The sequence below is a fragment of the Cucurbita pepo genome, chromosome LG10 (assembly GCF_002806865.2).
Source record: "Cucurbita pepo subsp. pepo cultivar mu-cu-16 chromosome LG10, ASM280686v2, whole genome shotgun sequence".
NCBI lineage: Eukaryota > Viridiplantae > Streptophyta > Magnoliopsida > Cucurbitales > Cucurbitaceae > Cucurbita > Cucurbita pepo.
The window spans coordinates 1041343-1065723 of record NC_036647.1 but is presented as its reverse complement, the minus strand read 5'-3'; the positions used below and the strand labels follow the sequence as shown (position 1 = coordinate 1065723).

At 37.7% G+C, this 24381-nt stretch overlaps 5 protein-coding genes across 17 annotated transcripts in view; 1 reads left to right on the top strand and 4 right to left on the bottom strand.

Moving 5' to 3' along the window:
• LOC111803626 (protein DEHYDRATION-INDUCED 19 homolog 4-like) overlaps positions 1-587 on the bottom strand; it is a 2970-nt gene extending 2383 nt beyond the window's left edge. Inside the window, exon 1 of one of the 2 annotated variants that reach the window (XM_023688126.1) lies at positions 93-587. In XM_023688126.1, coding sequence (XP_023543894.1) covers positions 93-192 — 100 coding nt within the window. In that variant the 5' untranslated portion in view covers positions 193-587. The remainder of the gene's footprint in view (positions 1-92) is intronic. The other variant, XM_023688125.1, reaches the window with a different exon arrangement.
• A 1010-nt stretch (positions 588-1597) lies between these two features.
• LOC111803050 (protein NUCLEAR FUSION DEFECTIVE 6, chloroplastic/mitochondrial-like) lies at positions 1598-4361 on the bottom strand. Of its 11 annotated transcripts, none has more exons than XR_002816336.1 (5): positions 4073-4361; positions 3881-4002; positions 3448-3530; positions 2500-2557; positions 1598-1775 (listed from the first exon to the last, which is right to left on the bottom strand). XR_002816336.1 is itself a non-coding variant. In XM_023687309.1 (4 exons), the coding sequence occupies exons 1-3, from the start codon at positions 4234-4236 to the stop codon at positions 2550-2552; spliced, it is 294 nt and encodes a 97-aa protein (XP_023543077.1). In that variant the 5' UTR covers positions 4237-4361; the 3' UTR covers positions 1598-1775; positions 2514-2549. The 11 variants fall into 11 exon arrangements, 7 of the variants coding, with proteins under 7 accessions (XP_023543077.1, XP_023543078.1, XP_023543075.1 ...); XR_002816337.1 differs by having other exon boundaries at positions 2514-2557; XR_002816335.1 differs by having other exon boundaries at positions 1600-2021; positions 2514-2557.
• A 2498-nt stretch (positions 4362-6859) lies between these two features.
• Positions 6860-7909, bottom strand: LOC111803103 (protein E6-like). The gene has a single exon (XM_023687376.1). The coding sequence runs from the start codon at positions 7842-7844 to the stop codon at positions 7035-7037; it is 810 nt and encodes a 269-aa protein (XP_023543144.1). The 5' UTR covers positions 7845-7909; the 3' UTR covers positions 6860-7034.
• Positions 7910-9197: 1288 nt separating this feature from the next.
• On the top strand, positions 9198-11722 carry LOC111803827 (dnaJ protein homolog 1-like). Of its 2 annotated transcripts, XM_023688409.1 has the most exons (4): positions 9198-9641; positions 10139-10346; positions 10567-11015; positions 11112-11722. In XM_023688409.1, the coding sequence occupies exons 2-4, from the start codon at positions 10182-10184 to the stop codon at positions 11548-11550; spliced, it is 1053 nt and encodes a 350-aa protein (XP_023544177.1). In that variant the 5' UTR covers positions 9198-9641; positions 10139-10181; the 3' UTR covers positions 11551-11722. The 2 variants fall into 2 exon arrangements, with proteins under 2 accessions (XP_023544177.1, XP_023544176.1); XM_023688408.1 differs by lacking the exon at positions 9198-9641 and having other exon boundaries at positions 9948-10346.
• Positions 11723-11827: 105 nt separating this feature from the next.
• Positions 11828-24086, bottom strand: LOC111803826 (homeobox-DDT domain protein RLT1-like). Its single transcript, XM_023688407.1, has 18 exons — positions 23350-24086; positions 22769-23218; positions 21293-21366; positions 20000-20404; positions 19797-19886; positions 19473-19637; positions 19139-19361; positions 18424-18524; positions 17747-17833; positions 17503-17655; positions 17251-17406; positions 16653-16862; positions 15886-16554; positions 15253-15774; positions 14278-14910; positions 14039-14140; positions 13244-13507; positions 11828-13082 (listed from the first exon to the last, which is right to left on the bottom strand). Exons 1-18 carry the CDS (start codon positions 23495-23497, stop codon positions 12204-12206), a joined length of 5331 nt encoding a protein of 1776 aa, XP_023544175.1. The 5' UTR covers positions 23498-24086; the 3' UTR covers positions 11828-12203.
• Between the last annotated feature and the right edge of the window lie 295 nt (positions 24087-24381).

Below are 24381 nucleotides of genomic sequence, written 5' to 3'. Positions count from 1 at the left end.
AAAAAAAAAAAAAAAAAAAAAAAAAAAAAAAAAAAAAAAAACAAAACAAAAAAAAGGTAGATGAGAAAATGAAAACGGAAGGGTTGCTAAACCTAAGTTGGAGGTTTGATGATGATGATGATGATGCTGCTGCTGCAACATATACTGGCGTTTGGCGGCGGCGAGGCGGGAGGTCCAGAAATCGGAATCCATTCCTGGGAACGAAGGAGACGAAAGTGGAAGATAGAGTTTTAATCTCGATCAGAGGTGGGGGGAAAACAGACGAGAGTGGCTTCCCGAGTAGGTGGAAAGAAGAAAGAGAAGTGAGGAATGGAGGAGAGGCGGAAGTAGCCAGAGAGAGAGGGGAGAGGAATTGAATGAATGAATGAATGGATTTGAGGTTTTGGAGAGATTAGATTGAAGTTAGAAGATTGGAGTTGGAAGTTTGAAGATGGGAGTTTCTGAAAGTAGAAGGCATTTGGGTGGACACACAGAGATGGGTAATGCCTCAGCTTTCCATCGCCATGCGAGAGCCAATTTCGCCACTTCTTTTTTTCTTTTCTTTTCTTTTCCTCCTTTTCGTGGTTCACATTTTTCCGCATTTTCTTTCCTTTTTTTTCTTTCTTTTCTTTCTAATCCATCTTTTTTACCCCTATATAAATATGCTTAATTTCCCTTCTTCTTTTTTTTTTNTTTTTTTTAATTTACAACATTTCAAATTATTGATTTTCTTAATATGTATATTTTGAACTTAAAAACAATTAAATTACTTATTTATCTTTATTTTTTCGCTAACAAATCACGAACATCTCTAATGCTCTCCGTCTGTTCTTTCATGTGTATTTTTTCCCTTTCAATTTAGAAAAGAAAATGAAGTATAGAAACCAAGTACTATAAGGATAAAAATTAATATGAAACAACTTTTTATAGGATGTGGAACTCGAGAAAAAATAAATAAATAAATAAACCTATTAAAAAGAGAACGTAAATGAAAGAAATAAAATTATGGAAGCCAAAAGGTTACAATGATGATATCAACCAAGAGATTCCAATTGGACAGAAGAGAAAAGGATTTGTTTTTTCTTTTTCGAGTACTCAGTTATGGGAGCATCATAATAATAATAATAATAATAATAATAATAATAATAATAATAATAATAATAATAATAATAATAAAATAATAAATTATTGAAAAAGCGAGGTACTGATATTCAGAGAGAATTTCTAAAACGGGAAATCGGCGTTTCAGGGTTGGAAAATCATTTTCCTTTAAAAGAAACCTGAAAATACTTCAAAGTTTAATTATTGTTTTAAAATAGGCAGATGTAATTATGAACTAATATATATATATATATATATATTGTTGGAAAAAAATAAAAATAAAACAAAGCCATATATATTTTCTATTTTTTGCAAACAAGAAATCATCATGACCAAGTTTCTACAATCATATATTTTTAGGTCTTAAATACTCAAAATAGAAGTTAATATCTAAATGAGTTCACCTAAAATGCTACCATGAATTCACACCAAGAATCTAGTACACACCCTCCCTTTCCTATGAACATGGAGGGAGGTTTTGCTCTCGTTGGAACAAAAAGGGTGAAAGGGGAAAAAATATAAGGAAATTACTTACTGTTACTTGCAGGTAATCATAAAAACATAATTCTACAGATGGAAATCTTAAATCACAAATCACGTATCATCATCTTAGTAAAAAAAAATCTTACAGTCTCCATTCAAATTCTCGAAACTATGATCGATGCACCGCATCTCAACAGACAGTAATCATCCATCTACAATACAAAAAAAGAAAAGGGGAAATGTCGATTATAAACATTGTCTAAAAACTGTAACCGACTCATCTAAAGTTCAATTTTTATGGCTAAAACATCATGATTAACAAACATGTATATTATTATTCTCCAGCTTCGAAATTGTAAAGGTGTCCACCCCCCTAGGACTTCTAAGTCAAGTAAACAGTAAAGAATCACACAGCAAGTCGCTTAGCCAAGTTCAGCAATGAGCAATCTCTCACGATCCTAGAGAAAGAAACACGTGGAGTTAGATACATAAAGGCGCAAAAGATTGATGATGGATGCAAGGTTACATTCTAGAGATTGCATATCTGAAACCTATTTTAGAAAATGTGATTGAAGATGGAGGCGGAGCTGAAGGGAGGCTGATAGCAAATTTAGATGGGATATGAGATTTCAAGAAGGAAGACCATCATGAAAAGTAATGCCCCGAAGGGATCAGTCATAGGAACAGTTAGGGAGAACTAAATTCATTTGTAAATCACTACATAAAATTTTCTTTCAAGAAGTACCAGCATAGGACCTTCTATATGTTTACAAACCCCATAAACTATTCCCCTTGCACTCTCCTAGCACTAGGACTCATTTCAACTGCACTCTGTAATCTATTGGATCCATTTCGTGCATGCCACACTAAAATTTTGATGTTAATGTCAGTATGATTCTTCATAATAATCTTTTAGTTGCAGGAGGGGACGCTAACCTAGAATTCATTACCTTAGGTAAGTCCTGCTCAGTGGTAGCATTCATCATTCAAGAATCTACAACATAAAAGCAAATGTAGAAGTTTCACTTTTCAGGGTGACAATGATGTAATAACACCATTTTATAGAAAGTAACATTCGAAGGATACGAACTCAAGTAAAGTCCCCAAAGTTTCAAGAGAAAGAACAGTTATACAGCAAGGATAACTCAAGGATGTGAACTGTCATTAGGAATGGTGAATATAACAAAATTATGCCTCACCAACATGAATATCAACCTACGTGAACTCAGTTATGAGTTTGTTTCTTCCTATAGCTATAAAACCCAATGTCACTGAACTACTTGCACACGAAAAAACTAGCAATACATGACTTTATTTCAGCATCTTGTCTTTAGAGCGCAAGTGCTCGAACCATCCGACATTCATCATACATCATCATTGCAATCTGAGTGGTAAAAGAAATCAATATCACCCTTGTCATATTACTAAAATTAATGCCATCAATGAACACAAAACGAAAAAGAAAATTCAAAGGTAACCTGACTTCCGTCACAAAGCTGACTAATTACTATGGTCTAATATTAATTCAAGATCCCAATAAAATAAACAAGATTGAGCTCTAATTCTTAGACCATAGAGCATTGAGAGAAGAAAGGCATAAAACATAGCAAGTGAATTCTAATTCTTAGACTATAAACATGGAACCAGAATATCATATTGGTCTAAGCCCTAAGGATCCAATGGACAAATAGGATACAAATAAAATTTTCCACTTAAAGATTCAAAATAACAAGATCTGAATTCAATGATTTATTTGGAATTTCATCAGCCATCAATCTGACCACTAACTCCATAAAGTCATAGGAACAAAAGGTTGAATCTCTGAGCTCGGATTCACCACAAAAGAATGGTTTTCTAACACAATCCACTCGAGAAATATTTTACCACAATTTCCAAAAAGTCGACAACAAAAATAAATCCAGTCATTCCACCGTTCATGCTGAGACCTCAAATAGTCTCGTCTTGTCCTACAAAAGGAAAAGCAATGTGCACTCTTTCATCGCGCAAGAGACTAAAAGATGGGTTGACGAAAATGAAAATTAAAAATTCTCCAGCCACACGAACAAAATTGTTCTTTCAAATTCTCAATGAACATTTACTGCTCAACCACATTTTGAATGCACCTAAGATATAACCCCCCACCACCTTGGATTAGGGATAAGGGAACCATAAGAACCTAGCCATTAAAAAAGGTAGAATCACCAACCCAAAGCTAAAGCTCAACAGGACAAGAGGGAAAACTCAATTAAAAAAAACGAACGAACAAGCAATTCAGATGTTTACATAGAAAAATTCAGCGATAAGAGCATGAAAGTACCTTCAGAAGTCCAACCGTAGCTACGACGAGAGACGGAAAGCATAGACGTAAGCAATGCAGAGGCAGTAGCAGAGTGGTAAGGAAGCAACGATTCCACACAGCAACTCATTTCAACAGGAGATCTTCAAGATAAAAATCCATCAGACACATAACAAAATTCGAAATACCAAAGAAGTTTCATCGAAAATTTACCTCAAAATGCGAGGGGACTGGGAGAGTGGATTCTGCTTGGGGATGCTGAACGGAGATGCGGGTGATTTCACTTTGGCACCATTGGTAAGTCTGCGGGAGATAGTGGCTCGGGCTAGGGTTGATCTGAAGGCTGATCTAGCAGCCATGGCAGCGGCGGAGGACATGCTTTAGGGATTTAGCAAAGGAATTCGGAAATTCTTCGTTGGGGTTTTCTTGAGGTTTTAGCCCTTTACTTCGGCTTTTAGGTATTCTTGTGTATGCGCTCGTACCGTACGAACATACTTCAGAACCTATGAGATCAGATCACTCTGATCCAATGGCGCAAATATTTGGATGACTCGTCTCTAATTACTATTAAACCCTCGGATCCATCTTCATTTAAATTATTTTAATAAATTTTTGGCTTTAGTGCCAAAATTCTCCCTAGAGATACATCTGGATGGTTTGTTCCCTCTTCAACCCACCTTCTTGAATACCGAGTGCATCATCAATGAGAGGGAACATTTCGTTTCCTCTCCAACCCACCCTTTAGGGACCCAATGTCCTTGCTGGCTTACCGCCTCACGTTTTACTCTGATACCATTTGTAACAATCCAAACCCACTGTGTTAAGAGGTATTATCCGCTTTAACTCATTACATATCGTCGTCAATCTCACGATTTTAAAACGAGTTTAACAGGGAGAGGTTGCCACACCCTTATAAGAAATGCTTTGTTCTCTTCTTCAACCGATGTGAGATCTCACACGATAGCTGCACGAACAAGCTCGTGGATGGAATGAAAAGACCCCATATAGAAATCCTCACAAATTTGAAGACATTGGTTAAAAAGAAAGTAAGCGAGCAAAGCCCAACACGATTGTTGGGTGGAAGCCGACCATGTCTTTCTTGACCAAACACACAATTGGGTCAGAGCAACTAAGCCCACAGCCAACCACAGGCCAAGAACCTCGCCCAAAAAGTAAGCAACCAAGCTAATCAATTGATCTTCGAGGCCACATTTGCAAAAAATAAAAGAAAGTGGGCTGATTTTGAATGTCAGTGGGCATTGGCAGTAATTATTACACAAAAGTAAATAATGAATTGAATGAAATTGAATCGGGCGATATCTTCTTCTAATGAGCTATGTCGGCAACGCCTGAAATTGCACACACCCATCTAATTATTGTCTCTTCAATTACACGCCATCTCGTGGCTCCGCCATTACACATTATAATCCACCAACTCTTCATTTATTTATTTCTGAATCCCATTTAAATTTAATTCAGTTTTTTTGTGCAAAATTAAATGTGGCTTCTTGTAATTATATCTTTTGTGGGGGTAATAAAATAATTTATATAACCCTACCTAAACATATCCTATTAGGTCACATTAGGACAATAATTAGGCCAACCATTACCTAACCCATATTATTATAGTAATTATTGACTAAGGCATAAGTGAATGGTACATAGCTAAAATGGATAACATTGAGAGCTCAAACCTTGGCTGACATGAAATTAGGTCTTTGCTAGCTCAATCCATAACTATATATCTAAATCAGCCACATGCTTGCATTAATTATCATTCGGTTACGTCTCAACATCAATCAAACATGTCACAATGCATGCTGCATGCATGCAACATCATTTTTTAGTGGCAAAATAACGATACTTATAGTTTGTTATTACTGAATTGGTGCTGATGATGTGAAAATTTGAAAATTTGAACTTAAAAAAGAGGAACATGAGTCAATTATTTTCGAACCGTGCTCGTTTGACAACCACTCACTCTTAGCTGAACTTAGAGTAATAATAAACGCGTATTCGTCACTAAAGCTATGTTTTTCAATATAATTGGTCAAAACTCGAAGACGTGAGCTCATATAATATTCAACCGATACTACAATAATGCTTAACAACTTCTTAGTTTATTAGATATAATTTCGATAAGAACTTGTATTGTAATTATTATTATTATTGTTTGTGTGGTGTTTTTAGTTTGGGGAAATTAAATGGTGGGAGTGAATAATATTGTTGGAATTTATTTCAAAACGAAGACAATAAATTATAGACTTTATAAAAGTTGTATAGACTGCGTCAGGTTTCATTTATTAAATTTCACACCCACGAAAGCCCCACAAAACCCAAAAGCGAGCCGCTTGGTTCGTTTTTTCGCACCGTATTCGTGGCTCAGCTTTAAAAAAGAAAGAAAAAAAGAAGTGAGTCCAAATCCGTCATTCACGGCGACACTCCCCAATCACACCCCCACCCACCTCTATTTTGAACCTCTTTTCTTAATAAATAAATAAATAAATAAATAAATAAAAACTTTAAATTTACTAGCAATTTTGAGTCATAGGGTTACAAATACGACTGACAAATACAAAATGACAATGACAACTACAACAACCAGAAGAAACAAAGAAGTGCAATTCTTTGTGGGTGTTCCCATCTTCCCTACTGGCCATAATGGACCACCGGCGTAGCTGTCCGACGGCCCCATTGAATTCATCACTCCCCTACCCATCTTCTTACAACCTCATGAGACCGACTGGATTTGGATTTTCTTTTCCCAGATTTAAATTTGAAAATGGGGGCTTTGTCACTTAGCGACAATGATTCACAACACTCCCATCTGTCGTTGTTGTTACCATTCCTCGAGTATATATCAACCGGCAGGTCCTTGATAAGCTCCAAAATAGAGTCACGGATATCTCACCTTATCTACTCATTTATGGTACACTATTTTAGCCATTAATATTGTAACAGTCTAAGCTCATTGCTAGCAAATATATTCATCCCATCATATGACTTAAAAAAGATATATTTATATTTATAAGTAATAAGCGCACATTAAAGATATATGCTTTAATCTATGGTGGAGTGGTGAGATTCATGGTTTTTTGAACAGAGCACAATTAAATATGAAGTAAATAAAGCAAAATAAAGATATTTTTCACTTAATTAAGCAGTGGGTTGAAATTTATGGCACGAACTCATCGAGTTCCTCCTGGAATTCTGCCTCATCATTCTGATTCTGATACCTTCCCATGGAATTACCGTACTCGTATGTGTTCCCATTGTTGTTGTTGTTGTTACGGAAATAGCCCCGGGACCTGCTGTAATGGTGAGGCTCCGTGTCGAGGTCATAATAGTACTTTCCATTCTCCATGAATCTCGTGTCGCTCATCCCTTGTCGTACCACATTGTTGGCATTGTTGTTGTTGTAGTAGAAGTTGTTGTTGTCGTCGTCGCCGTGGTACTTTTCCTGGTTGTATAAAGGAGTTGTAGTGTAATCATTTCGCGAAAGGCGGGTGTTGCGGAAGCTTTGTCGTCCGTTGTCGTAAAGATCCTTGTTGTAATAAAACGAATTCTCGTACGGCTTCGTGTTGCTGTTTTGGAAATTGTCGTTGTCGTCGTACTCCTCTGACTCGGATTTGTAAGGAACGGCGTCGTTTCTTCTGTATTTATTGTCGTCCGGGCGGTCACCGGAGAAATTGTCGTCGGAATTTGGAGGGAGCTGGCCGGATTCATGGCCGTAGAGGCCGTAGTTGTTGTCTTGGGTTTGAGGGAGGAAGTTGGGGTCTTGGTCTTGGTCTTTGTCTTGGTCTTGTGGGGTGCCGCTAGTTTTTTGTGGGTTTGTCAAAGGATCCTCGGCCTTGTTGGGGATTTGGGTTTCTTTGGTGTAGAAGGTGCCGCCATTGTTGGGTACTTTGCTGAAGAAATGGCTTTCCCTTGCATGAACTTGGAAGAACAGAAGAGCGAGAAGGAGGGTAGAAATGAGTTTCGCCATGGATTGATTGAAAGGAGGAGTTGTGTTGCGTTGTGGAACTGTGTTGTATAGTGAAGGAGAGGTGGATGGGTCGCGTTTTGTTCTTATAGGCCTTCTCTCTTCTTTACTCATTAGAGTGCAAGTGGGTTGGAGCGAATTTTGATATTGGTGGACCCTACGCTTTTATGAGAACTTGAAAAAGTCGCTGTTTTAGTTACCATTTTCATGATGTTTCTAATTACGTGTCATTTGTAAATGGTTAATAATTATATTGGTAAATAAGTTGGGATGAGATTAAATATCCATAAATGATGAATGGGATACAAAAAGGAAATCTGTGGACATGAAGGAGTAGGACAATCATGTGGGGATTGTGGGAGTGGGTGGGACAAAAACTAAATAATGGCATTTACTGCAACCCTCATGTGCCCTTCAATTCAAGCTTTTCTTCGTTCGTTCGTTCGTTCGTTCTCCCCTTAAGAAGAACGTAAGATGCCTCTGTCACAATCGCACTTTTTTTTTTTTTTTTTTTTTTTTTTTNTTTTTATAGTAGATTTTGTTAGTGTGCATCACTCACTTCCAATATCGAGTGAATCAAATCAATTTACATTCGTATTGCCTATGTCCGAACAATGCATGTTCAAATTTCTGACCTTGTTTTGAGAAGTAGGTTTTAAAGAATGAGAACAGTGAGATTTTTTAAAACAAATTTAAAAGTAAGATGTCATGATCATGTTTGTCTAGGTGTATTGCCAATGACTGCATGCTCATGCTACCTTGCCTATTTTTATCAAACACAAATTGTACGAGTGTTAGTCTTCTAGAATTAAATGTCGCAAAAAAAAAAAAAGAATATATATTTTTTCTATTAACCTACCCTCCTACCCTCCAATAATTTCAAACCTAATATAAAAACCGAATTGAAGAGTTCAGAAGGGTAAAAGGTGGGCAGTAAGTAAGTAAAAAGAAGGCAGTAAAAAAGAAATTAAGAATAAAGAGGAAGTATAAAAAATAAATTAAAAAAAGGTCTAAAGGTTGTATTTTTATTAAAGATAAAGCTCTATTGCTTGACCAAACTTAAAACCCTTTCAAAAAGAAATTCTAGGTTTTTTCTTTTTATTTATTTAATTTTAAGTTGACTATTTATGTTTTTTTCTTGGAGTAAGTGAGATTCAGTGAGCGTGATTAGCGGAAGAGTAGTTTTTATTTATTTTATTTCTTACAATAAAAGAAATAAAGAATAAAGGGAAACAATAAAATAAAATAAAGATAAAGTAAAGATAAAAATCATAAAACAAAGAGGATCCAATGAGAACCTTAAATTTGTGTTCATTTTACAATTTCATATAATTTAAGAGTTGGATTAATAATGAGTGGAAGACAATGGGTTCCATAGCAGAAGACAAAACAGCAACATATTGGGAATCATAATTGGGATTAAGGGATTAACATCGCTGCCCAGACGCTTTCTTCTCAGCCTCATTCTCACGTACTTTCTCCTCTGTTCATCGTCCCACTGCGCGGCGTCGACGCCTTGAGCGAGAAGCAACGGCGGGGGGAGTTGATAAGGGCATTTGGATCGCCAAGAGGTCATGGGGAGCCCCAATCGGGAGAGTCTTTTCAGGAACAGAGAGAAGCCCCATTGAAGGTGAAGAGAGGGGAAGGGGAAAATAGAAGGTTTGGAGCAGAGGAGCGGCGGGTAGTCCCAATTCAGGTAGCAGGGGATCTTGGTGGCGATGAAGAACTGAGACGCAAGCGGCGGAGCGGTGGTGGGGCACACCAGAATATGCGTTAGGGCTTCAAGCTTTTCGGTCCACGGTGCGTCTTCCATAATCTTTTTCACTGGAACAAGCATGAACATTATCTGAAAAAGGATTTGAGAGAGAGAGAGAGATAGACATGGGCCTTGTTGGGCCCAATTTATAATTGGGCCTATGAGCCTTTTGTTGTTTGGGCCTAATGGCTTAGTTTCTAGTCCATTGGGCTTGGGCTTGGGCTTAGGTGGATAAAATTAATGTTCCACGATGATGGTTTATTGTTAATAAACCAAACTAAATTAACAAAAACAGTTATGAAAGTTGATAAGAGAGAAAATGAATATTCAGTCACGTGCCTGGCCTTGCCTTCTAAATGAATCATCCAGAGAACCATCTGGAAGCTTCCACGGCCTTCTGGATCTCTGTGGTTCTTCCGGACTCATCCTTTTCTATGCCCCGACGCCTTTTTTCGGCACTCCAATTTTCCGAATCGCAATTAGCTCTCTGTAAAGTGTGTACAAGATTCCAATTCTAGCTTCGAATTTTTTTTTTGTGCAGATTTTGAGCAACAACAACTAGGAGGTTGAGAAGATACACATACATGGGTGTAGATTATTACAAGATTTTGCAGGTAGACAAGAGCGCCTCAGATGATGATTTGAAGAAGGCTTATAGGAAACTTGCCATGAAATGGCATCCCGATAAGAATCCCAACAATAAGAAAGAGGCCGAGTCCAAGTTTAAGCAGATCTCTGAGGCTTATGAGGTAAACCCTACCGTTTCGATCGATCTTTCTTTTGTGGGAATTAGTTACTTTGCGATCGAATTCATCGTTTCGGTTTTTCGGTTTTCGTTTTCTTTTGGTTCTGAGGGTTTTTTTAGTCGAACAAACGGATTTCTCCGTGTGTTTTAGGAATTAGTAATGGTTCTTTTCGATGTTTCGAATGCTTGGATTCAATTATGGATTTTATTGAAACTTGTGGCAGGTTTTGAGTGATCCGCAGAAGAAAGCAATTTACGATCAATATGGTGAAGAAGGTTTGAAAGGTCAGGTACCACCTCCGGGCGCCGGAGGTCCAGGCGGTGCATCGTTCTTCCAGACTGGGGATGGGCCAACGATGTTCAGATTCAACCCTAGAAATGCCAATGACATTTTTGCCGAGTTCTTTGGATTTTCGACCCCATTTGGAGGAATGGGCGGCGGCGGCGGCGGCAGTGGCGGCAGTGGCATGGGCATGAGGGGCGGTTCGAGGCCATTTGGTGGCGGCGTGTTTGGGGATGATATGTTCGCTTCATTCGGTGATGGCCAGCCGATGAGCCAAGGTCCGCGAAAAGCTGCTCCAATTGAAAGGAGACTGCCCTGTAGCCTTGAAGATCTCTACAAAGGCACCACCAAGAAGATGAAAATCTCCAGAGAAATAGCTGATGTTAGTGGGTATGTCCACTTCATTTCCATTATTTGCTTGTTTTTCTTGAGGTTTTGAGAGGAAGCAACTTAATGAATAACTCCTCGTTGTACTTCATATTGCAGGAAGACATTGCCTGTGGAAGAGATTCTAACAATAGAAATCAAGCCTGGTTGGAAAAAGGGCACAAAAATAACATTCCCAGAGAGAGGGAACGAGCAACCAAACATGATTCCAGCAGACCTGGTTTTCGTTATAGATGAAAAGCCACACAGCACATTCACAAGGGACGGAAATGACCTAGTCGTCACAAGGAAAATCTCTCTTGCTGAAGCTCTAACAGGTTACACAGCCCATGTCACCACACTAGATGGAAGGAGCCTAACCATCCCTATTAACAATGTCATTCATCCAGACTATGTGGAGGTTGTTCCAAAGGAGGGCATGCCAATACCGAAGGACCCCTCCAAAAGAGGAAACTTGAAGATCAAGTTCGACATCAAATTCCCCACATACTTGACTTCAGAGCAGAAATCTGGGATTAAGAAACTTCTGGTGTCTTAAGACTGTGTCGCGTGCCGTACTCTTGTAAGAATTTAGTATCGTATGAGGGTCTCTGTAATCGCAATGCAAATCTGTTTTTACATTGCTTTACTCGAGGCTTCACTGTCTCGAGGTGTGGCAATAGAAGAAACAATAAATGTGGATACTCTTGCATGAAAGCTGAATTTGAGCTTGTTAAGTTGTCAATTTGTGTATGTTTTCGTATATTTGAACAATAGTTGTAGGTAATTTTTAGTATGATGAAATTCTGTAGTCGGTTCTTGTTGAAGAGTTGATGAACAAAGAGAATACCCCTTTTAAAACAGGGGAGTCCTGTGAAATTTGGACAATTCTACAGAGTAATCAAGAGAGACGAAGGATTCCCGTTTCCCCCCCACCTGTAGCAACTATATCTTTACAAATTTTTATTATCAAATAACACTACTCTAAGAGGAATGATACATTTTCGACCAATAAATTAGACTTAGACTAGGGATGATGATGATGATCTAGGAGGTAAATGGCAGACATGGGGGGATCTAAGACTAGAAATTGATATTTGGGTTGGGTGGGGGAAACTGCTATTTTGTTCCCCTGTACACAAATTCAGCCGGTAGTGAAGGGTATCTCAAAATTACGCAGCTTCTCAAGGTGGTGGTCTGATATTTTGTTATTTAATCACTATAGTCGTCGTCTGAGACAGCGGATTCTGCACCACCATTGTTGTTGCCTACTATCCTCCTCCTATTTGGTGAACAATCCGACTCCTCGCTGGTATCATCAACATCTAACTCCTCCTCTATATCATCGTTTCCCCCCTCTTCAGTGCCATTGTAGTCCTCTGATAAATCCGCGTCCTCATCGCTACCCATCTCTAAATCACCATTGTTCCATCTATTGGAGTTGGAGGTGCCTTCAAACCCAAATTCCCAACCCCCTTCCTCATACCCAACAACTCCCTGCCCATCCTCTTCCGACTCCATTGCTTCCACGTTGTTGTTCACATTCTCTTCATTCTCTTCATTCTCTTCATTCTCTTCATTCTCTTCATTCTCTTCATCTTCCATAACGTTCTCTTTATCTTCCATCACGTTCTCCTCTTCATCTTCCATATCCATGAATCTATCCATTTTTTCATCCTCCCATTCCCCAAGATAATCTTTTGGGGATTCATCTATGTTATGAGTACTACTACTAGGCATTAGCCCCAGCAGTCCTTCATCTGGAATGCTCTTCTCAGCCCGTCTCTTCCTTACCGTACGGCGGCCCCGTATGCCCATAACTTGCGTTCCTTGTCCCAGCTCCCTCTGTCCTTGATTCATCTTCTCGTTACTCTTGACATTTTGCCGGACTTGGCCAGATCTAGATCCGTTAACTTTTCTCTGCCACTTTTTGCGGCGTCCATAATCTCGACTCCCTCGACTGCGTTTGTTGCTGGTCCTAAAACCTTTTGGATTGGCTGAGTTTTCGTTCTTCATTAGATCATCATAATCCAAGTCGTTTAGTTTAGTCCGCTCCTCATTCTTAACCTGGACATATCTGTTGGAAAAGTTCTGCACAGAGACAAGTAAATTAGTTTGGAAGGATAATACACATTAATGGCAACAAGGCATATGTTCCGACTAAGAACAAAGCAAACATTGTATCAACTTATTTCATGATACATCCCCTATTATACTGCAATAAGAAAGCAATAAGAGAAAAAGTAACTTACTATATGTTCTCCGACTTCCTTATCCTGGTCAGGCTCTGGTTTCTCACACCCGATGTAATAAATTGATGCATCTACCTCACAAAGCCTCAAAGCAACAGCTGCACTAGTCCGTGGAATCCAGGGTAATGTAGGAACAGACCCAATATCGGATGGGTCATGCATAACAGTCCCAGAGACGGAACATGAGCCCAGGTGCTCGTCTGTTGTAGTAAAGTCTGATTTTAGAAAGTCTCGCTTAACCGCACTTTCAAACAGGGTTAATATCTGTAAGATTCAATAACAGGAGATAGCAGTTAAAGCTTCATCCATTGGAAGAATCATGAAAGCAGAAAAACTAGAAACGATTAGCAGATTTGATATGAACAGATCCAAAATTCAAATACAAAATACAAGATTGAGCAAATGATTAGACACAGGAACCCGTCAGGGATGCACATTGAACTGTGCATGTTAAATATGTTACTAGAATTTAAATATTTCCTCCATTTGGCAGCATCATAATATGGCCATTTTCTTTCTGCTGCCAAACAGCACCAAATTAAGCATAAGCTTGCAAAGTCCATCAACCATTAATTTCAAGCATCCGACTGATGTCGAAAAGAAAACTTAGAAACGTTAACACAAGTTCCTGTTGGTTCAAGCACGTGGTAACAAATTACTTAAATTACTTTGGGAGTAGTAGAGGAAGATATTCGATCATGCACAAGCAACCCAGATTTAGGATGATGGGGGTTTATGGAAGTAACAGATAACCAGTAGTTTTGAAGATCAAGGGTTGAGAAGGTGCAGAATTACCTGTAGAAGCTCCTCAATAGATGGTGATAATTTCATCCTGACACCCCAATCTTTCCTATGCTCTGTCCAGAACGATTGAAAAGCTTCTGACGGAACATGTACCTGTGAAAAAGTAAGTCCTAATGATATACAAGTGCCGAAAGAGGTAAAGGCAGCCAAAATTGCAGGCATTAGCCCTCAAATCTAAAAATGAAATAGGAATTATGTTGAATATGGCTTTAATGGTTACTGCTGCTCACCTCAATGAAAGCTAAGAGGGCCTTGAGCAACCTACTTTTGAGGGGAAGAGATGCATCCAACATGTGTACATCCAAAGGGTTAGACATCCTTTCCATCTCACAGTGACGTTTATGTTCGAGAAAATTAATATCATTCTCACTAGTGCCAAAAGTTTGATGGCACGAAGGACAGTGAGAATGTTGGGACTCAAACAAGCACAGACAGGAATCACAAATGTCCAGCAGCGATATGCACCTTTTTTCTCCAAATTTCATGGCACATAATGTTGATGTGCTAAAGAACTCTCTTAACATCCACCTTTGCAAGTCTTGATACCTTCTAAATGCAGCATTCTTTTCGTTTTCATTTCTCCCAAGCTCAATTCTGAATGAAGATGATGTTACCACTGTATCCAAATTTAAACCGCAAATGGTACTGCCAGGGCTGTTAAAACCAGTGTTGCAATCAGGACTAGAACTCAATTCATCGTTTTCATGTTTAGGTGCAATTCCACTTTGAACCATCACGTTGGCACACTGCAGACTCCTTCGAACATTTTCCTTAAATGACGTCTCTATCATTTGCAACATTATGCGTAGGTGTGATTCTCTAACCCCGCGTGTGTCCAAAGCCATTGAAAGAGCATCAAAGTCCTACAAATAAGAGAGAACAATTAATGGGCAAAGGTAAAAAGATGGATGTCAGAATCTAAACACAAAGGACACAAAGGGTTGGTCCAAAAAAATCAGCCGTTTGAGAGATGAAATAGGTTAAACAATTGTAAGGATAACAAACATCTTACATGAGAAAATTCTAAAGCATATGCGTAAGTATTAACAAGTTTCACAAAGTAACTGCCAAGTTCTTCTTCCTCTTCCTCTAATGACACATTCTAGTATTAATTAATCTAATGCTAAAAAAGAAGGATCAAAGCAACTAAGACAGGCAGGATCTTATATAAGATTGACCAAACACCACAAAATCAATAAGTCTACCTCTTCAGAATCAATAAGCCTCCACTTTCCATCATACATTTCAACAAAGATTCTACCAGAACCAGGATCATTGCTTGAAGAGGATGCAACAAATTGCCAGTATCGATTATGCCTACGATCTCGACCAAGAGGCAAAGATCTGTATGTGTACATTTCTTCAGCTTTGTGGGCAATATAAGATTTTAACTGTGAACGTGACCTCTTTGAAGCATGTCCACATTGCTGAGCCAAAAAATTATCTGAGCCTGGGAAAAGATCTGGCACTAAAGTAGCCCTCTCATTAGAAACATTACCAAGGTTTTCTACAGTGCTTGGGGTTGTTTCATCGTTCTTCTTTTCGGTAACAGGAAAAGGGCTTTGCCCACCCTCCATAGTGGAACCATTGTGTTCAGTTTCCACCTTGCTCACAATGTGAATTGGAAAATCAGATTTAGTAATGATCTCTTCTTTTAGACGAGATTTATCAATCTGAGCCTCTGCCAACATTTGCTTCTTAACAGCATTGGCAGCTTCCAAACGATCCTATATAATCATTATAATTGGAATTAAAATCCTCCAATAAAATAAAGAATCTAAAACATTTAATAACTATCATGAAGAAGTTCCATATATCAAATTGGAAGTAACATCTACCTCAAGAACAAGGCGAATAGAGTTTCCTTCATTTGCAATGCTGGTCAAGGCAATAAGGGCATTCAAGCGCTCCTCAACACTAAGATCATGATATTCACCTTCTGTAAGTCCTTGAATCCATGATTCACCTTCCTTGCTTTCATCAATCTCCATATTGTCTTGATCAAGATCACTAATATTAGTCTCATCAATGGCAGCATACTGCTCTGTGGGTATGTTTAAATATTTTGTGTCCTTGGAGCCACTTAGGGGGAACGACGGTATATCTTTGGCAACTGCATTTTGTAGATTTCCAGCAATATCATGGCATACATTCTCATTGTCAACTCCTAAGTTAGCATCTCCTTTGCTAACATTTTCATTCACCAAAGCTGTTGTCGCCATATCATCAACTTCAGGATCTTCATCAACATCGTCACATTCAGATTCTTCGTCTCTTTCAACATCATCTGCATCTTCTCCAACCAAAAACCCATTTTGGAATACCTGAATTTTCTTTCTGGCTACTGAAAGTATTTCCTCGGCATCATCTGGATCCTTCCTATAAGGAGCTCGCACACGATATGTGGAAGGAGCAATTCTTTCAAAAAGCTTCGTATCCCTTGTCAAAGCAACAGAAATGGAAGCCTCTGGTGTCTTGCTTGTAGACAGATCTCTAAGTCCAGATCTCTATATAAATGACTTATGCGTAAGATTTCTTGTTAAAACCAGACAGCATAAAAAAGTATTTTATAAAAATTCTCAATCAACAGAAATATCAGGCTCACCTGTATCTTCTCAGCAAGTTCTAGTACTGTTAACCCCTCACTTCCTTCTAGTGAAAGGACATGAAATGCAGCAAATTTGACAGTTCCAGGAGTTAGCCGATGCCTAGATCTCCGAGGAGCTAGCAAACCTTTCTCTTGCATGATAGCAAATGCATTTTCAGCTGCTGAACCATTGCGGAGAGTAGAAACTACATCCTCACCACATTTAGCCTACAAATCAAGACTAACTCAATAAGAAATAAATAAATAAATAAATAAAAATTGACAGTTGAAAAGGTCCCATTTGAATATGAAAAGGAAAATTCTTCCAAGTACTAAAGGAAGGTCCATATTTATAATAATTTGGGAAGACGGATATCTATGAACAAACATTGCCTTGGAATCCAGAATATGTAGCTGATGCAAATGATCGATCAAAGATTTTTTTAGTATTAACAGTTAAACAGAATAGCCCCTTCACTATCTACAGTAGCATCTCCCTACTTGCTAGTTGACATTTCTACTTAGGGACAACAAATTTTCTGGTAATGAAGAACAGAAATTAGAGAGTTCTATTACATAGAAAAAATTCCCATTGCAAAAGAATTAAAAAATAGACCTCATCGTTGCTACGCATTTCAGACCATGCCAAACCCCTCTTCTTCAACTGAGGTCCAAATCCAGCTGATAGTGCTAGTTGTCTAAATATTTCTGGCCATGTTAATAGGTTTAAATGTTTCTGCCAGTTGCAAATGTCAAATCCCCACGCATATGCCTGATACAATAAAATAAATGGCAGATGGTTCTGAATAAGATACAGAAAGAACCATCTTGGAATAGACAAATAATTTATATTATTCAAAGTGATTACCCCTTCGACAATCTGAGGATGTCCACCTCCCGAGTTGGCAATACCATTCTGGTTTATTCCCAATCCAGCAGAAGGTGTTCTTGCAACATCTTCGATATCTTTTACAATCAGACTCAGAAGACAAATGTGAATCTCGCCCAGTAATCTTGAATCCTAGGATTGATTTAAGAAAGGTGTCAAAATGGGTAGGAAGCAAACTTGAAAAGATTTGATTAGGGAGAAAATGTCCACATGGGTGGCTTACATAGTCATGAAGAGCTTGCACAAACTCGTCAAGGGTAAAGGGCCATAGCTCAAGAACATCAGAGAATGTAATGAAAAATCTCCATACCTGAAAAACAAACACAAGATATTTAGGTGTCCATTTCTCCTCTCAGAAAGATGTTTCAGCATCAAAACTTGACAAGTTTTTGCAATTGCCACTTGGCAGAAAAAAAAGGCTATAAGATGAAGTTAATTGATGCAACATGAACTACAAGTTGCTTGAAGCACAGAACCAAAAGACTCAAAGTGCTAGCAGGGAGCCGACAGCATTTTGGAAATAACAGACATATTCTCAATGCACAATGTGAAATCAAATTACATCCTTAATCCCAGATAAATTATTGGGAATTTGATGAAGATACAACACTCGAAAACTTTCTAAAAGAAAAATTGTGCAACATTACAATCTTGTATTTTAAGAGAATAAGGTTGCATTTAACAGTAAACAAGTAACTTTTAAATTTAATGCATACATACAAGTAAATGACCCAAAAAATTCATATTCTAAAAAACATGGAAGTGCATTTACAAAAGCATGGGTGTAGAAATAATAACCTCCAACAGTTCAAAAATAAAAAACCATCATGAGGCAACGACACTACCATGCCTCTTAAAAGGCTCATTAAATTATACAAAGAAGGAGATTTTGAGATGTACCATGAGAAGGTTGCCAATGTTCTCCTCTGAATTGATCCAAGGCTGAATGCCGAAAGGTTTTTTCAATTGCACAGACTTGGGTGGAAAAGCACCTAGATAATCTGAAAAATAATATGTCAACAGCTTATTGTAAGGTTCAGAAATCTATAAAATAGTAATAACAATAATGATAATAGTGACAATAATGATATTAAGAAAATAGCCAAGTCAACCGAGAACAAGAGTCCTAAAAGCATCTTATCATAAGAACAGAAGTTACATTTTTTCTTTTATATATATGAGAGTGTTCATGGACGCTTGCGCGCACATCAACTATTCTCACGAGACAACCGTCTTATCATATTAAATCCTAAGTAGGTGACAACATAGATTGAACTCATTTTCTCTAAGCCATTTATTATTTACATGACCTTTATTAGTTTGGTACATGATTTGTTCTGTACATATGTAACTGGAGTAATCTGATTTGTCATTTCGATGAACTAATTGGTATGCCAGTTTCAAAAATACAAATTAATTGGGCTATGAATATATATATATACTTCACTCATTTGGAGATACAAAGAAATGGAGGGAGATGGAATTGAACTGGCAAACAAGCAACGACATTGAGCTCACAAGCCTGACTACCAAGTACTACATAATCTTACAATATTTGAGTTATATAAAAAGATATTAGTTTCTTAAATGGGTGGCTATTCAAAACGATGCAAACCTTGGAATGATTCAAGATTCTGCAAAGTGTCATGATCAAGACTTAATATGGAGGAGAATCCTTTATTTGCAGCAGCCAGCTCCATCAGTTCAAGCTGTTCATCCTCAATAAGCTCCATAGACTCACGGGCAATCCTACGAGCAGTAGCCTTCTCAATAGCAGCTTGGCGTCTCACTGCTTCCTTTTCTTTGCGAAGAGCTTCTTTTTGCCTCCTCTTTTCAGCCTACAGTTATAATAATGATGGTGAGCAATGAGCACTTATTACCTATTTTAGTAATTTCTGTAAGAACCCAGCAGCTAATGAGAGACAAACATTTAAACCTTCTTAACCTACCCTTAAATACTCCCTCTGCAGAAACTTCTCCTTCCGTTCATGTTCACGTCTTTCCTCACGCTTCAATCTCTCCTCTTCCCGCTGCTTTTCTCGCAGTAACTTCTCCTCTTCTCTCCTTCTTTCGCGATCTTGCTTTTCCATTTCTCTCCTCATTCGTTCTTCACTCTACCAGAAAAATAAATAATTGTTTTTCTGTAAGAGAAGTTTCTTTCCATTTTTCTCAGTAAAACAACGTACATACTGTAAACATAGTTTTTAATTATAAAATAAAATTACAACATAATTAATTTGAATAATTTAAATAATAAATGAGAAAATAAGAACCTTTTTCCTCAAAATATCTTGTTTCTCAAGCTCTTTCCGCATTTTTATTTCATGGGCTTCAGCTTCTTTGTTCAAACGAGCTTCTTCACTCTACAGAAGGAAACCATAAGAGGTAAGATGATTCCATTGACATTCACACACACACACACAAAAAAAAAAAAAAAAAAAAAAAAAAAAANCATCTTTTGAATACTTGGGAATACCTTGCGTTTCCTTTCCATCCTAATCATGACGTCCTCCGGAAAAACATGCCCATCAGCCAACACATAATTTTCTTGTCCAACAATTGGGTGTTCAGTAAACTGAGAATTCATTCTGATACTTGCAAAAGAATCCCTTGGAGGGACACACGTGCTATCTTCAGCAGGAGATGGAATTGTAACTGCCTGTTTCTCCTGTTGAGACAGAAGACGAACCCTTGAGACCTGACCATGGTAATTGTGGCTCCTGTTCGGCTGTTCATGACCAAGCAAATACGGTGTCCTGGCTGCTGTAACCTCAACTAATGAATCTGGATAATGTGATTGGGCAACTGGACCATAGGCATCAGCTCTAATATTAGATTGGTCTGGCATAAATGGATATTCTGTGAATCCCCTTGCAGTCACCTGCATGAGAATTCAATCCATTTCAACATGATAAACCAATAGAATTAGACAGCATATGTGAAATCTTTTTCCATAGTAAATATATTAACTAAATGTAACATCTGTGTTTGAGAATGATCAGATTGTATTTAAAATTCATTACAATCATCTCATTGCACCTTCTATAACGATTTCCTGTCTAGTTGTTTGGAGGTGGTGTTTTACTTGCTGTTTAGGAGGGAGGACCGACCCTGCTGTTAAGGGGAAAGGAAGAGCCCAGTGGAGGACAGCCTCTATTGCTATCACCTTGCGGATCATTTAGCTTGATAATATTTAGTGGGTTGAGATTTTATGGGACGTGTGGACTACAACACTTCCTTTGGGTTTATGTTACTACCATGGAGTTTTATAACAATCCCAGGTAAAATAAGAGCCCTTTCTTATAATAACAATATTTGTTTCTGTTTTCTGTATTTAAGCTTCTTTTGAGGTGAACTAATTGTTTTTGCATGTGTATTCCTTCATTTTTCTTAACAAATATTATATATACACACAAACAAACACACATGTACTGAAATTTTATTCAAAGAGGCTCACTACGGTAGCAATTAGGGGAGCTAAAAACATATATTTCAACTGTCAATGTGTTCTAAAGAATAAAGACAGTCTGAAGCAACTCTCAAGGGGATTAATGCAAAGGAAAAACGAAGTGAGGACCCTTTTTGTGATGTGCCCAATAGAAAACATTATACATAAAAATAAATAAAAAACTAGCGTTAAAAATAAATGAGATGGAGAGAATAGAAAAAATGAGGAAAGGTTTAGATCACGATGAATCACCATGTCATCATTGGGTAGAAATGCTAAAGTACAATAAAGCACCATATTCAAGTAACAAAATAGACTAACTTTATTTGATTTAGCATCCCGTTGTTCGTATTTTTCCCCATACGAATGGCCAGATCGCTTCTGCTGCTCAGCCACTGTAATCCAAAGAAGTAACAAAATGATCAGCAAAATACTAGTCATCAAGAATACTGCTGGAGTTTAGCATCAAGTCATACTGACATACTCAAGAAGATAACAAAACAACATTCTAGGAGGAAATGTGACCATAACAGAGTATGGCTAATGCAGAACAAATAGATTTTTGAGATATAACTAAACAAGTACAATGAACCAAGTAATTCTTCTCGAGCAGTTATTATCCATTAAAGAAAAAAAATTATGGAAAATTTTCTGTTCAAATAAATGAAAACCACAAATCAACTTTACAGCATCAGATGGTAGTCTGTATACAAGTTTGAAAACAACTAAGGTCAATAAGGATACCCTTTACATCACATTATGTCCAGAGAGAAGTGCTTTTAACTAATTTAAACACTTTTCATCTTTTTCTTATATTTTGCGATAGGGACCAAGCTAACACCAAGAGCTTTCCTGTAAGGCCCCTCACACCAAACACAAAAAAGGATAAAGCCGCCACAAATGATTCCTATCCAAGAAAAGAAGAAATAGGAGAGAGAAACAAACAGACAAACAACCCATCTAACAAAGAAAGACCGTTTGAAAAACTAATTGTTCCGAGAGTTCCACTTCACATCACCTTGGAGTCCCACTAGCAAGCCAGTGATACTCACAGTCACAATAACCTTATACCACAAGAAGAAGGAGCTAAAGGAAAACACTGAAACCAGTAAGCCAAAATAGCACTGATCTTTTTAACTGGGTTTGGCACAATGGCCCCTCACACCACCCTCAATCTCTTGGCTCGATCCTATAAATGCCAGTAACTAAACTAATCAGCCGAAAAACCTTCAAATAAGAAGTCTAACTTCTTAGGACATGAGCAAAGTTTAGAGGTTCAAATATTTCACCAGCATATCGTTGAACTAAAAAAAAAAAAACAAGGGGTTCATTGGGGATCAATGAGGCTCCTCTCATAAAATTCTTGTAGAACTTAAACTAAGCCACGTTCACAGCCTCCCAATTAAACCAAATTCTTGGATAACATTAAGTAAGTCGACGATCAAAACCTCCTATTTGCAATTCAACTTTCATGTTCGGGTGCTCCGTTCTCATTGCTTATCAAACTGATATTTGACTTACCACAACATCAGAAAGGCTACATCTATTGCAAGAGCAGCTAAACATGCTGCAATATCATAAACAGTACACTCCGATCAATGATTAATGCCAAATGAAGTTCTTTAAGTAACTCCTTTGGCTTTTCTAGAGCTTTTGTCCTCTTTATATACATATAAACATCAATAAACTCATTTCTAAAATAAAAAAATAAAATGTCCATATACATGTAGTAGAAAGTTTTAAGAAGAACGGTTTAATAACAATAGAATAATATAAATAAACAAAAATCAGCCATACCTATAGGTGCTCCGAAAGCATCAGGTGGTAATGAATCAAATTCAATCCCAAGAATAGGTCCGTCCTCCCTCAATGGCTCTCCTAACTGCGATTCGACGCAAGCAATAGCTCTAAGTTCCATAACAGACCGTGAAGGTTCATAATACCTTCTCATCATTGGCATATCATCTCCAACACTTCTAGGTACCACATTACGCAACCCAACATCACCAAATGGACTCGAACCCGAGCCCGACCCCGAAGCGTAATCACTTCCCGGCTCGGCCACTACTCTCAATTCGTCAATGGGAGAATCAGGCAACGCCGGTGCCATCACCTTCCGGGGTTTCTTCGCCGGTTCCTTCTTGTCCTTCAACCTCCTGTGACAAAACCACATCTGCAATTGCCGATCGGTAAGCCCCAATTTCTCCGACAGTTCAGCCCTTGTCGACTCTGATGGGTACGTGTCCACTGATCAAATCAACCAAACATAACAAAATCAAAACACCAGAAGTTAAAAACAAATTCTCAAAATTGAAAGAAGAAGAAGAAGAAGAAGAATAAGAAGAAAAAAAAAAAAAGGAAAGCTTTTGTGAACGAACAAGCATAGGCCTTCTCGAGGGTTTCAAGCTGGAAGGGAGTCTTCATCTGGCGCTTGGGCTTGCTAAGACCCTCCCTTGAGTTACTAATTTTGTTAATATCATCATTATTGTGGTTGTGATTTTCGCCGTCCGAGGCAGCAGCTTCCATGGAATTGGAAGATGAAGATCGAAGGAAGAGAACAGGCAAACCCTAGAATCAAAAAAAACCAAAAACACTCTTCCAAAACAAAATTGAAAAGGGCGAAACAATGGAATTACGAATTCCCTTTTCCCTACTTAACCTAAATACCGTAATAGTCAAGGAACAGAAAAGCAGTATAGAAGAATTATCATCATCGAATAACAATAACGATAATAAAAGAATAATAAATGATGAGAAAAGAAGGAAGAAATTATAGGAAAAAGCAAATTCAGGAACAAATAACCAACAGTCTCCTCTCACTCTAATCCAATCTCCCATAATTCTCTTTAATTTCTTTTGATTAAACGCTTTTAAATCAATGAATGTCAAACTACACTTTTTTTCTTTTTCTTTTTTTTTTCCCCTTTTTTTTTTTTTTTTAAATTTACCACCACACCATCCCCAACTCCTCTCCCCCATGTGCTTCTGAATTTTGATGAACTTTTAAGCCACCTTCATTCTTCCATCCAATCCATGAACCCTAAATTGCAAACATGGGCTCCAACTTCACGAATTACTTCTTCGGCCCCTTTACCCGCCAACCTCGCTGCTTCCTCTCTCATTGGTGCCTTTAGTCTTTTCACATCCACATCCAACCCAAACACGTTATGTTTTCGTTTTAATTTCTTTTTTTTTTTAAATCATTATTTACACATTAATTTTATCTAATTTATTTTCAAAATATAAAGAAAATCTTTTTTAGATCATAATTTATCTAAAATCTTATTAAAAATTTGAAAAAGAACAAATACGGCTCTAATTAACCACACACGAACCTTATTTATAAGAATTTATATTCGTGTCTAGCTAATTAAATATCAGAAATTTTTCTATTAAATTCTAATTATATA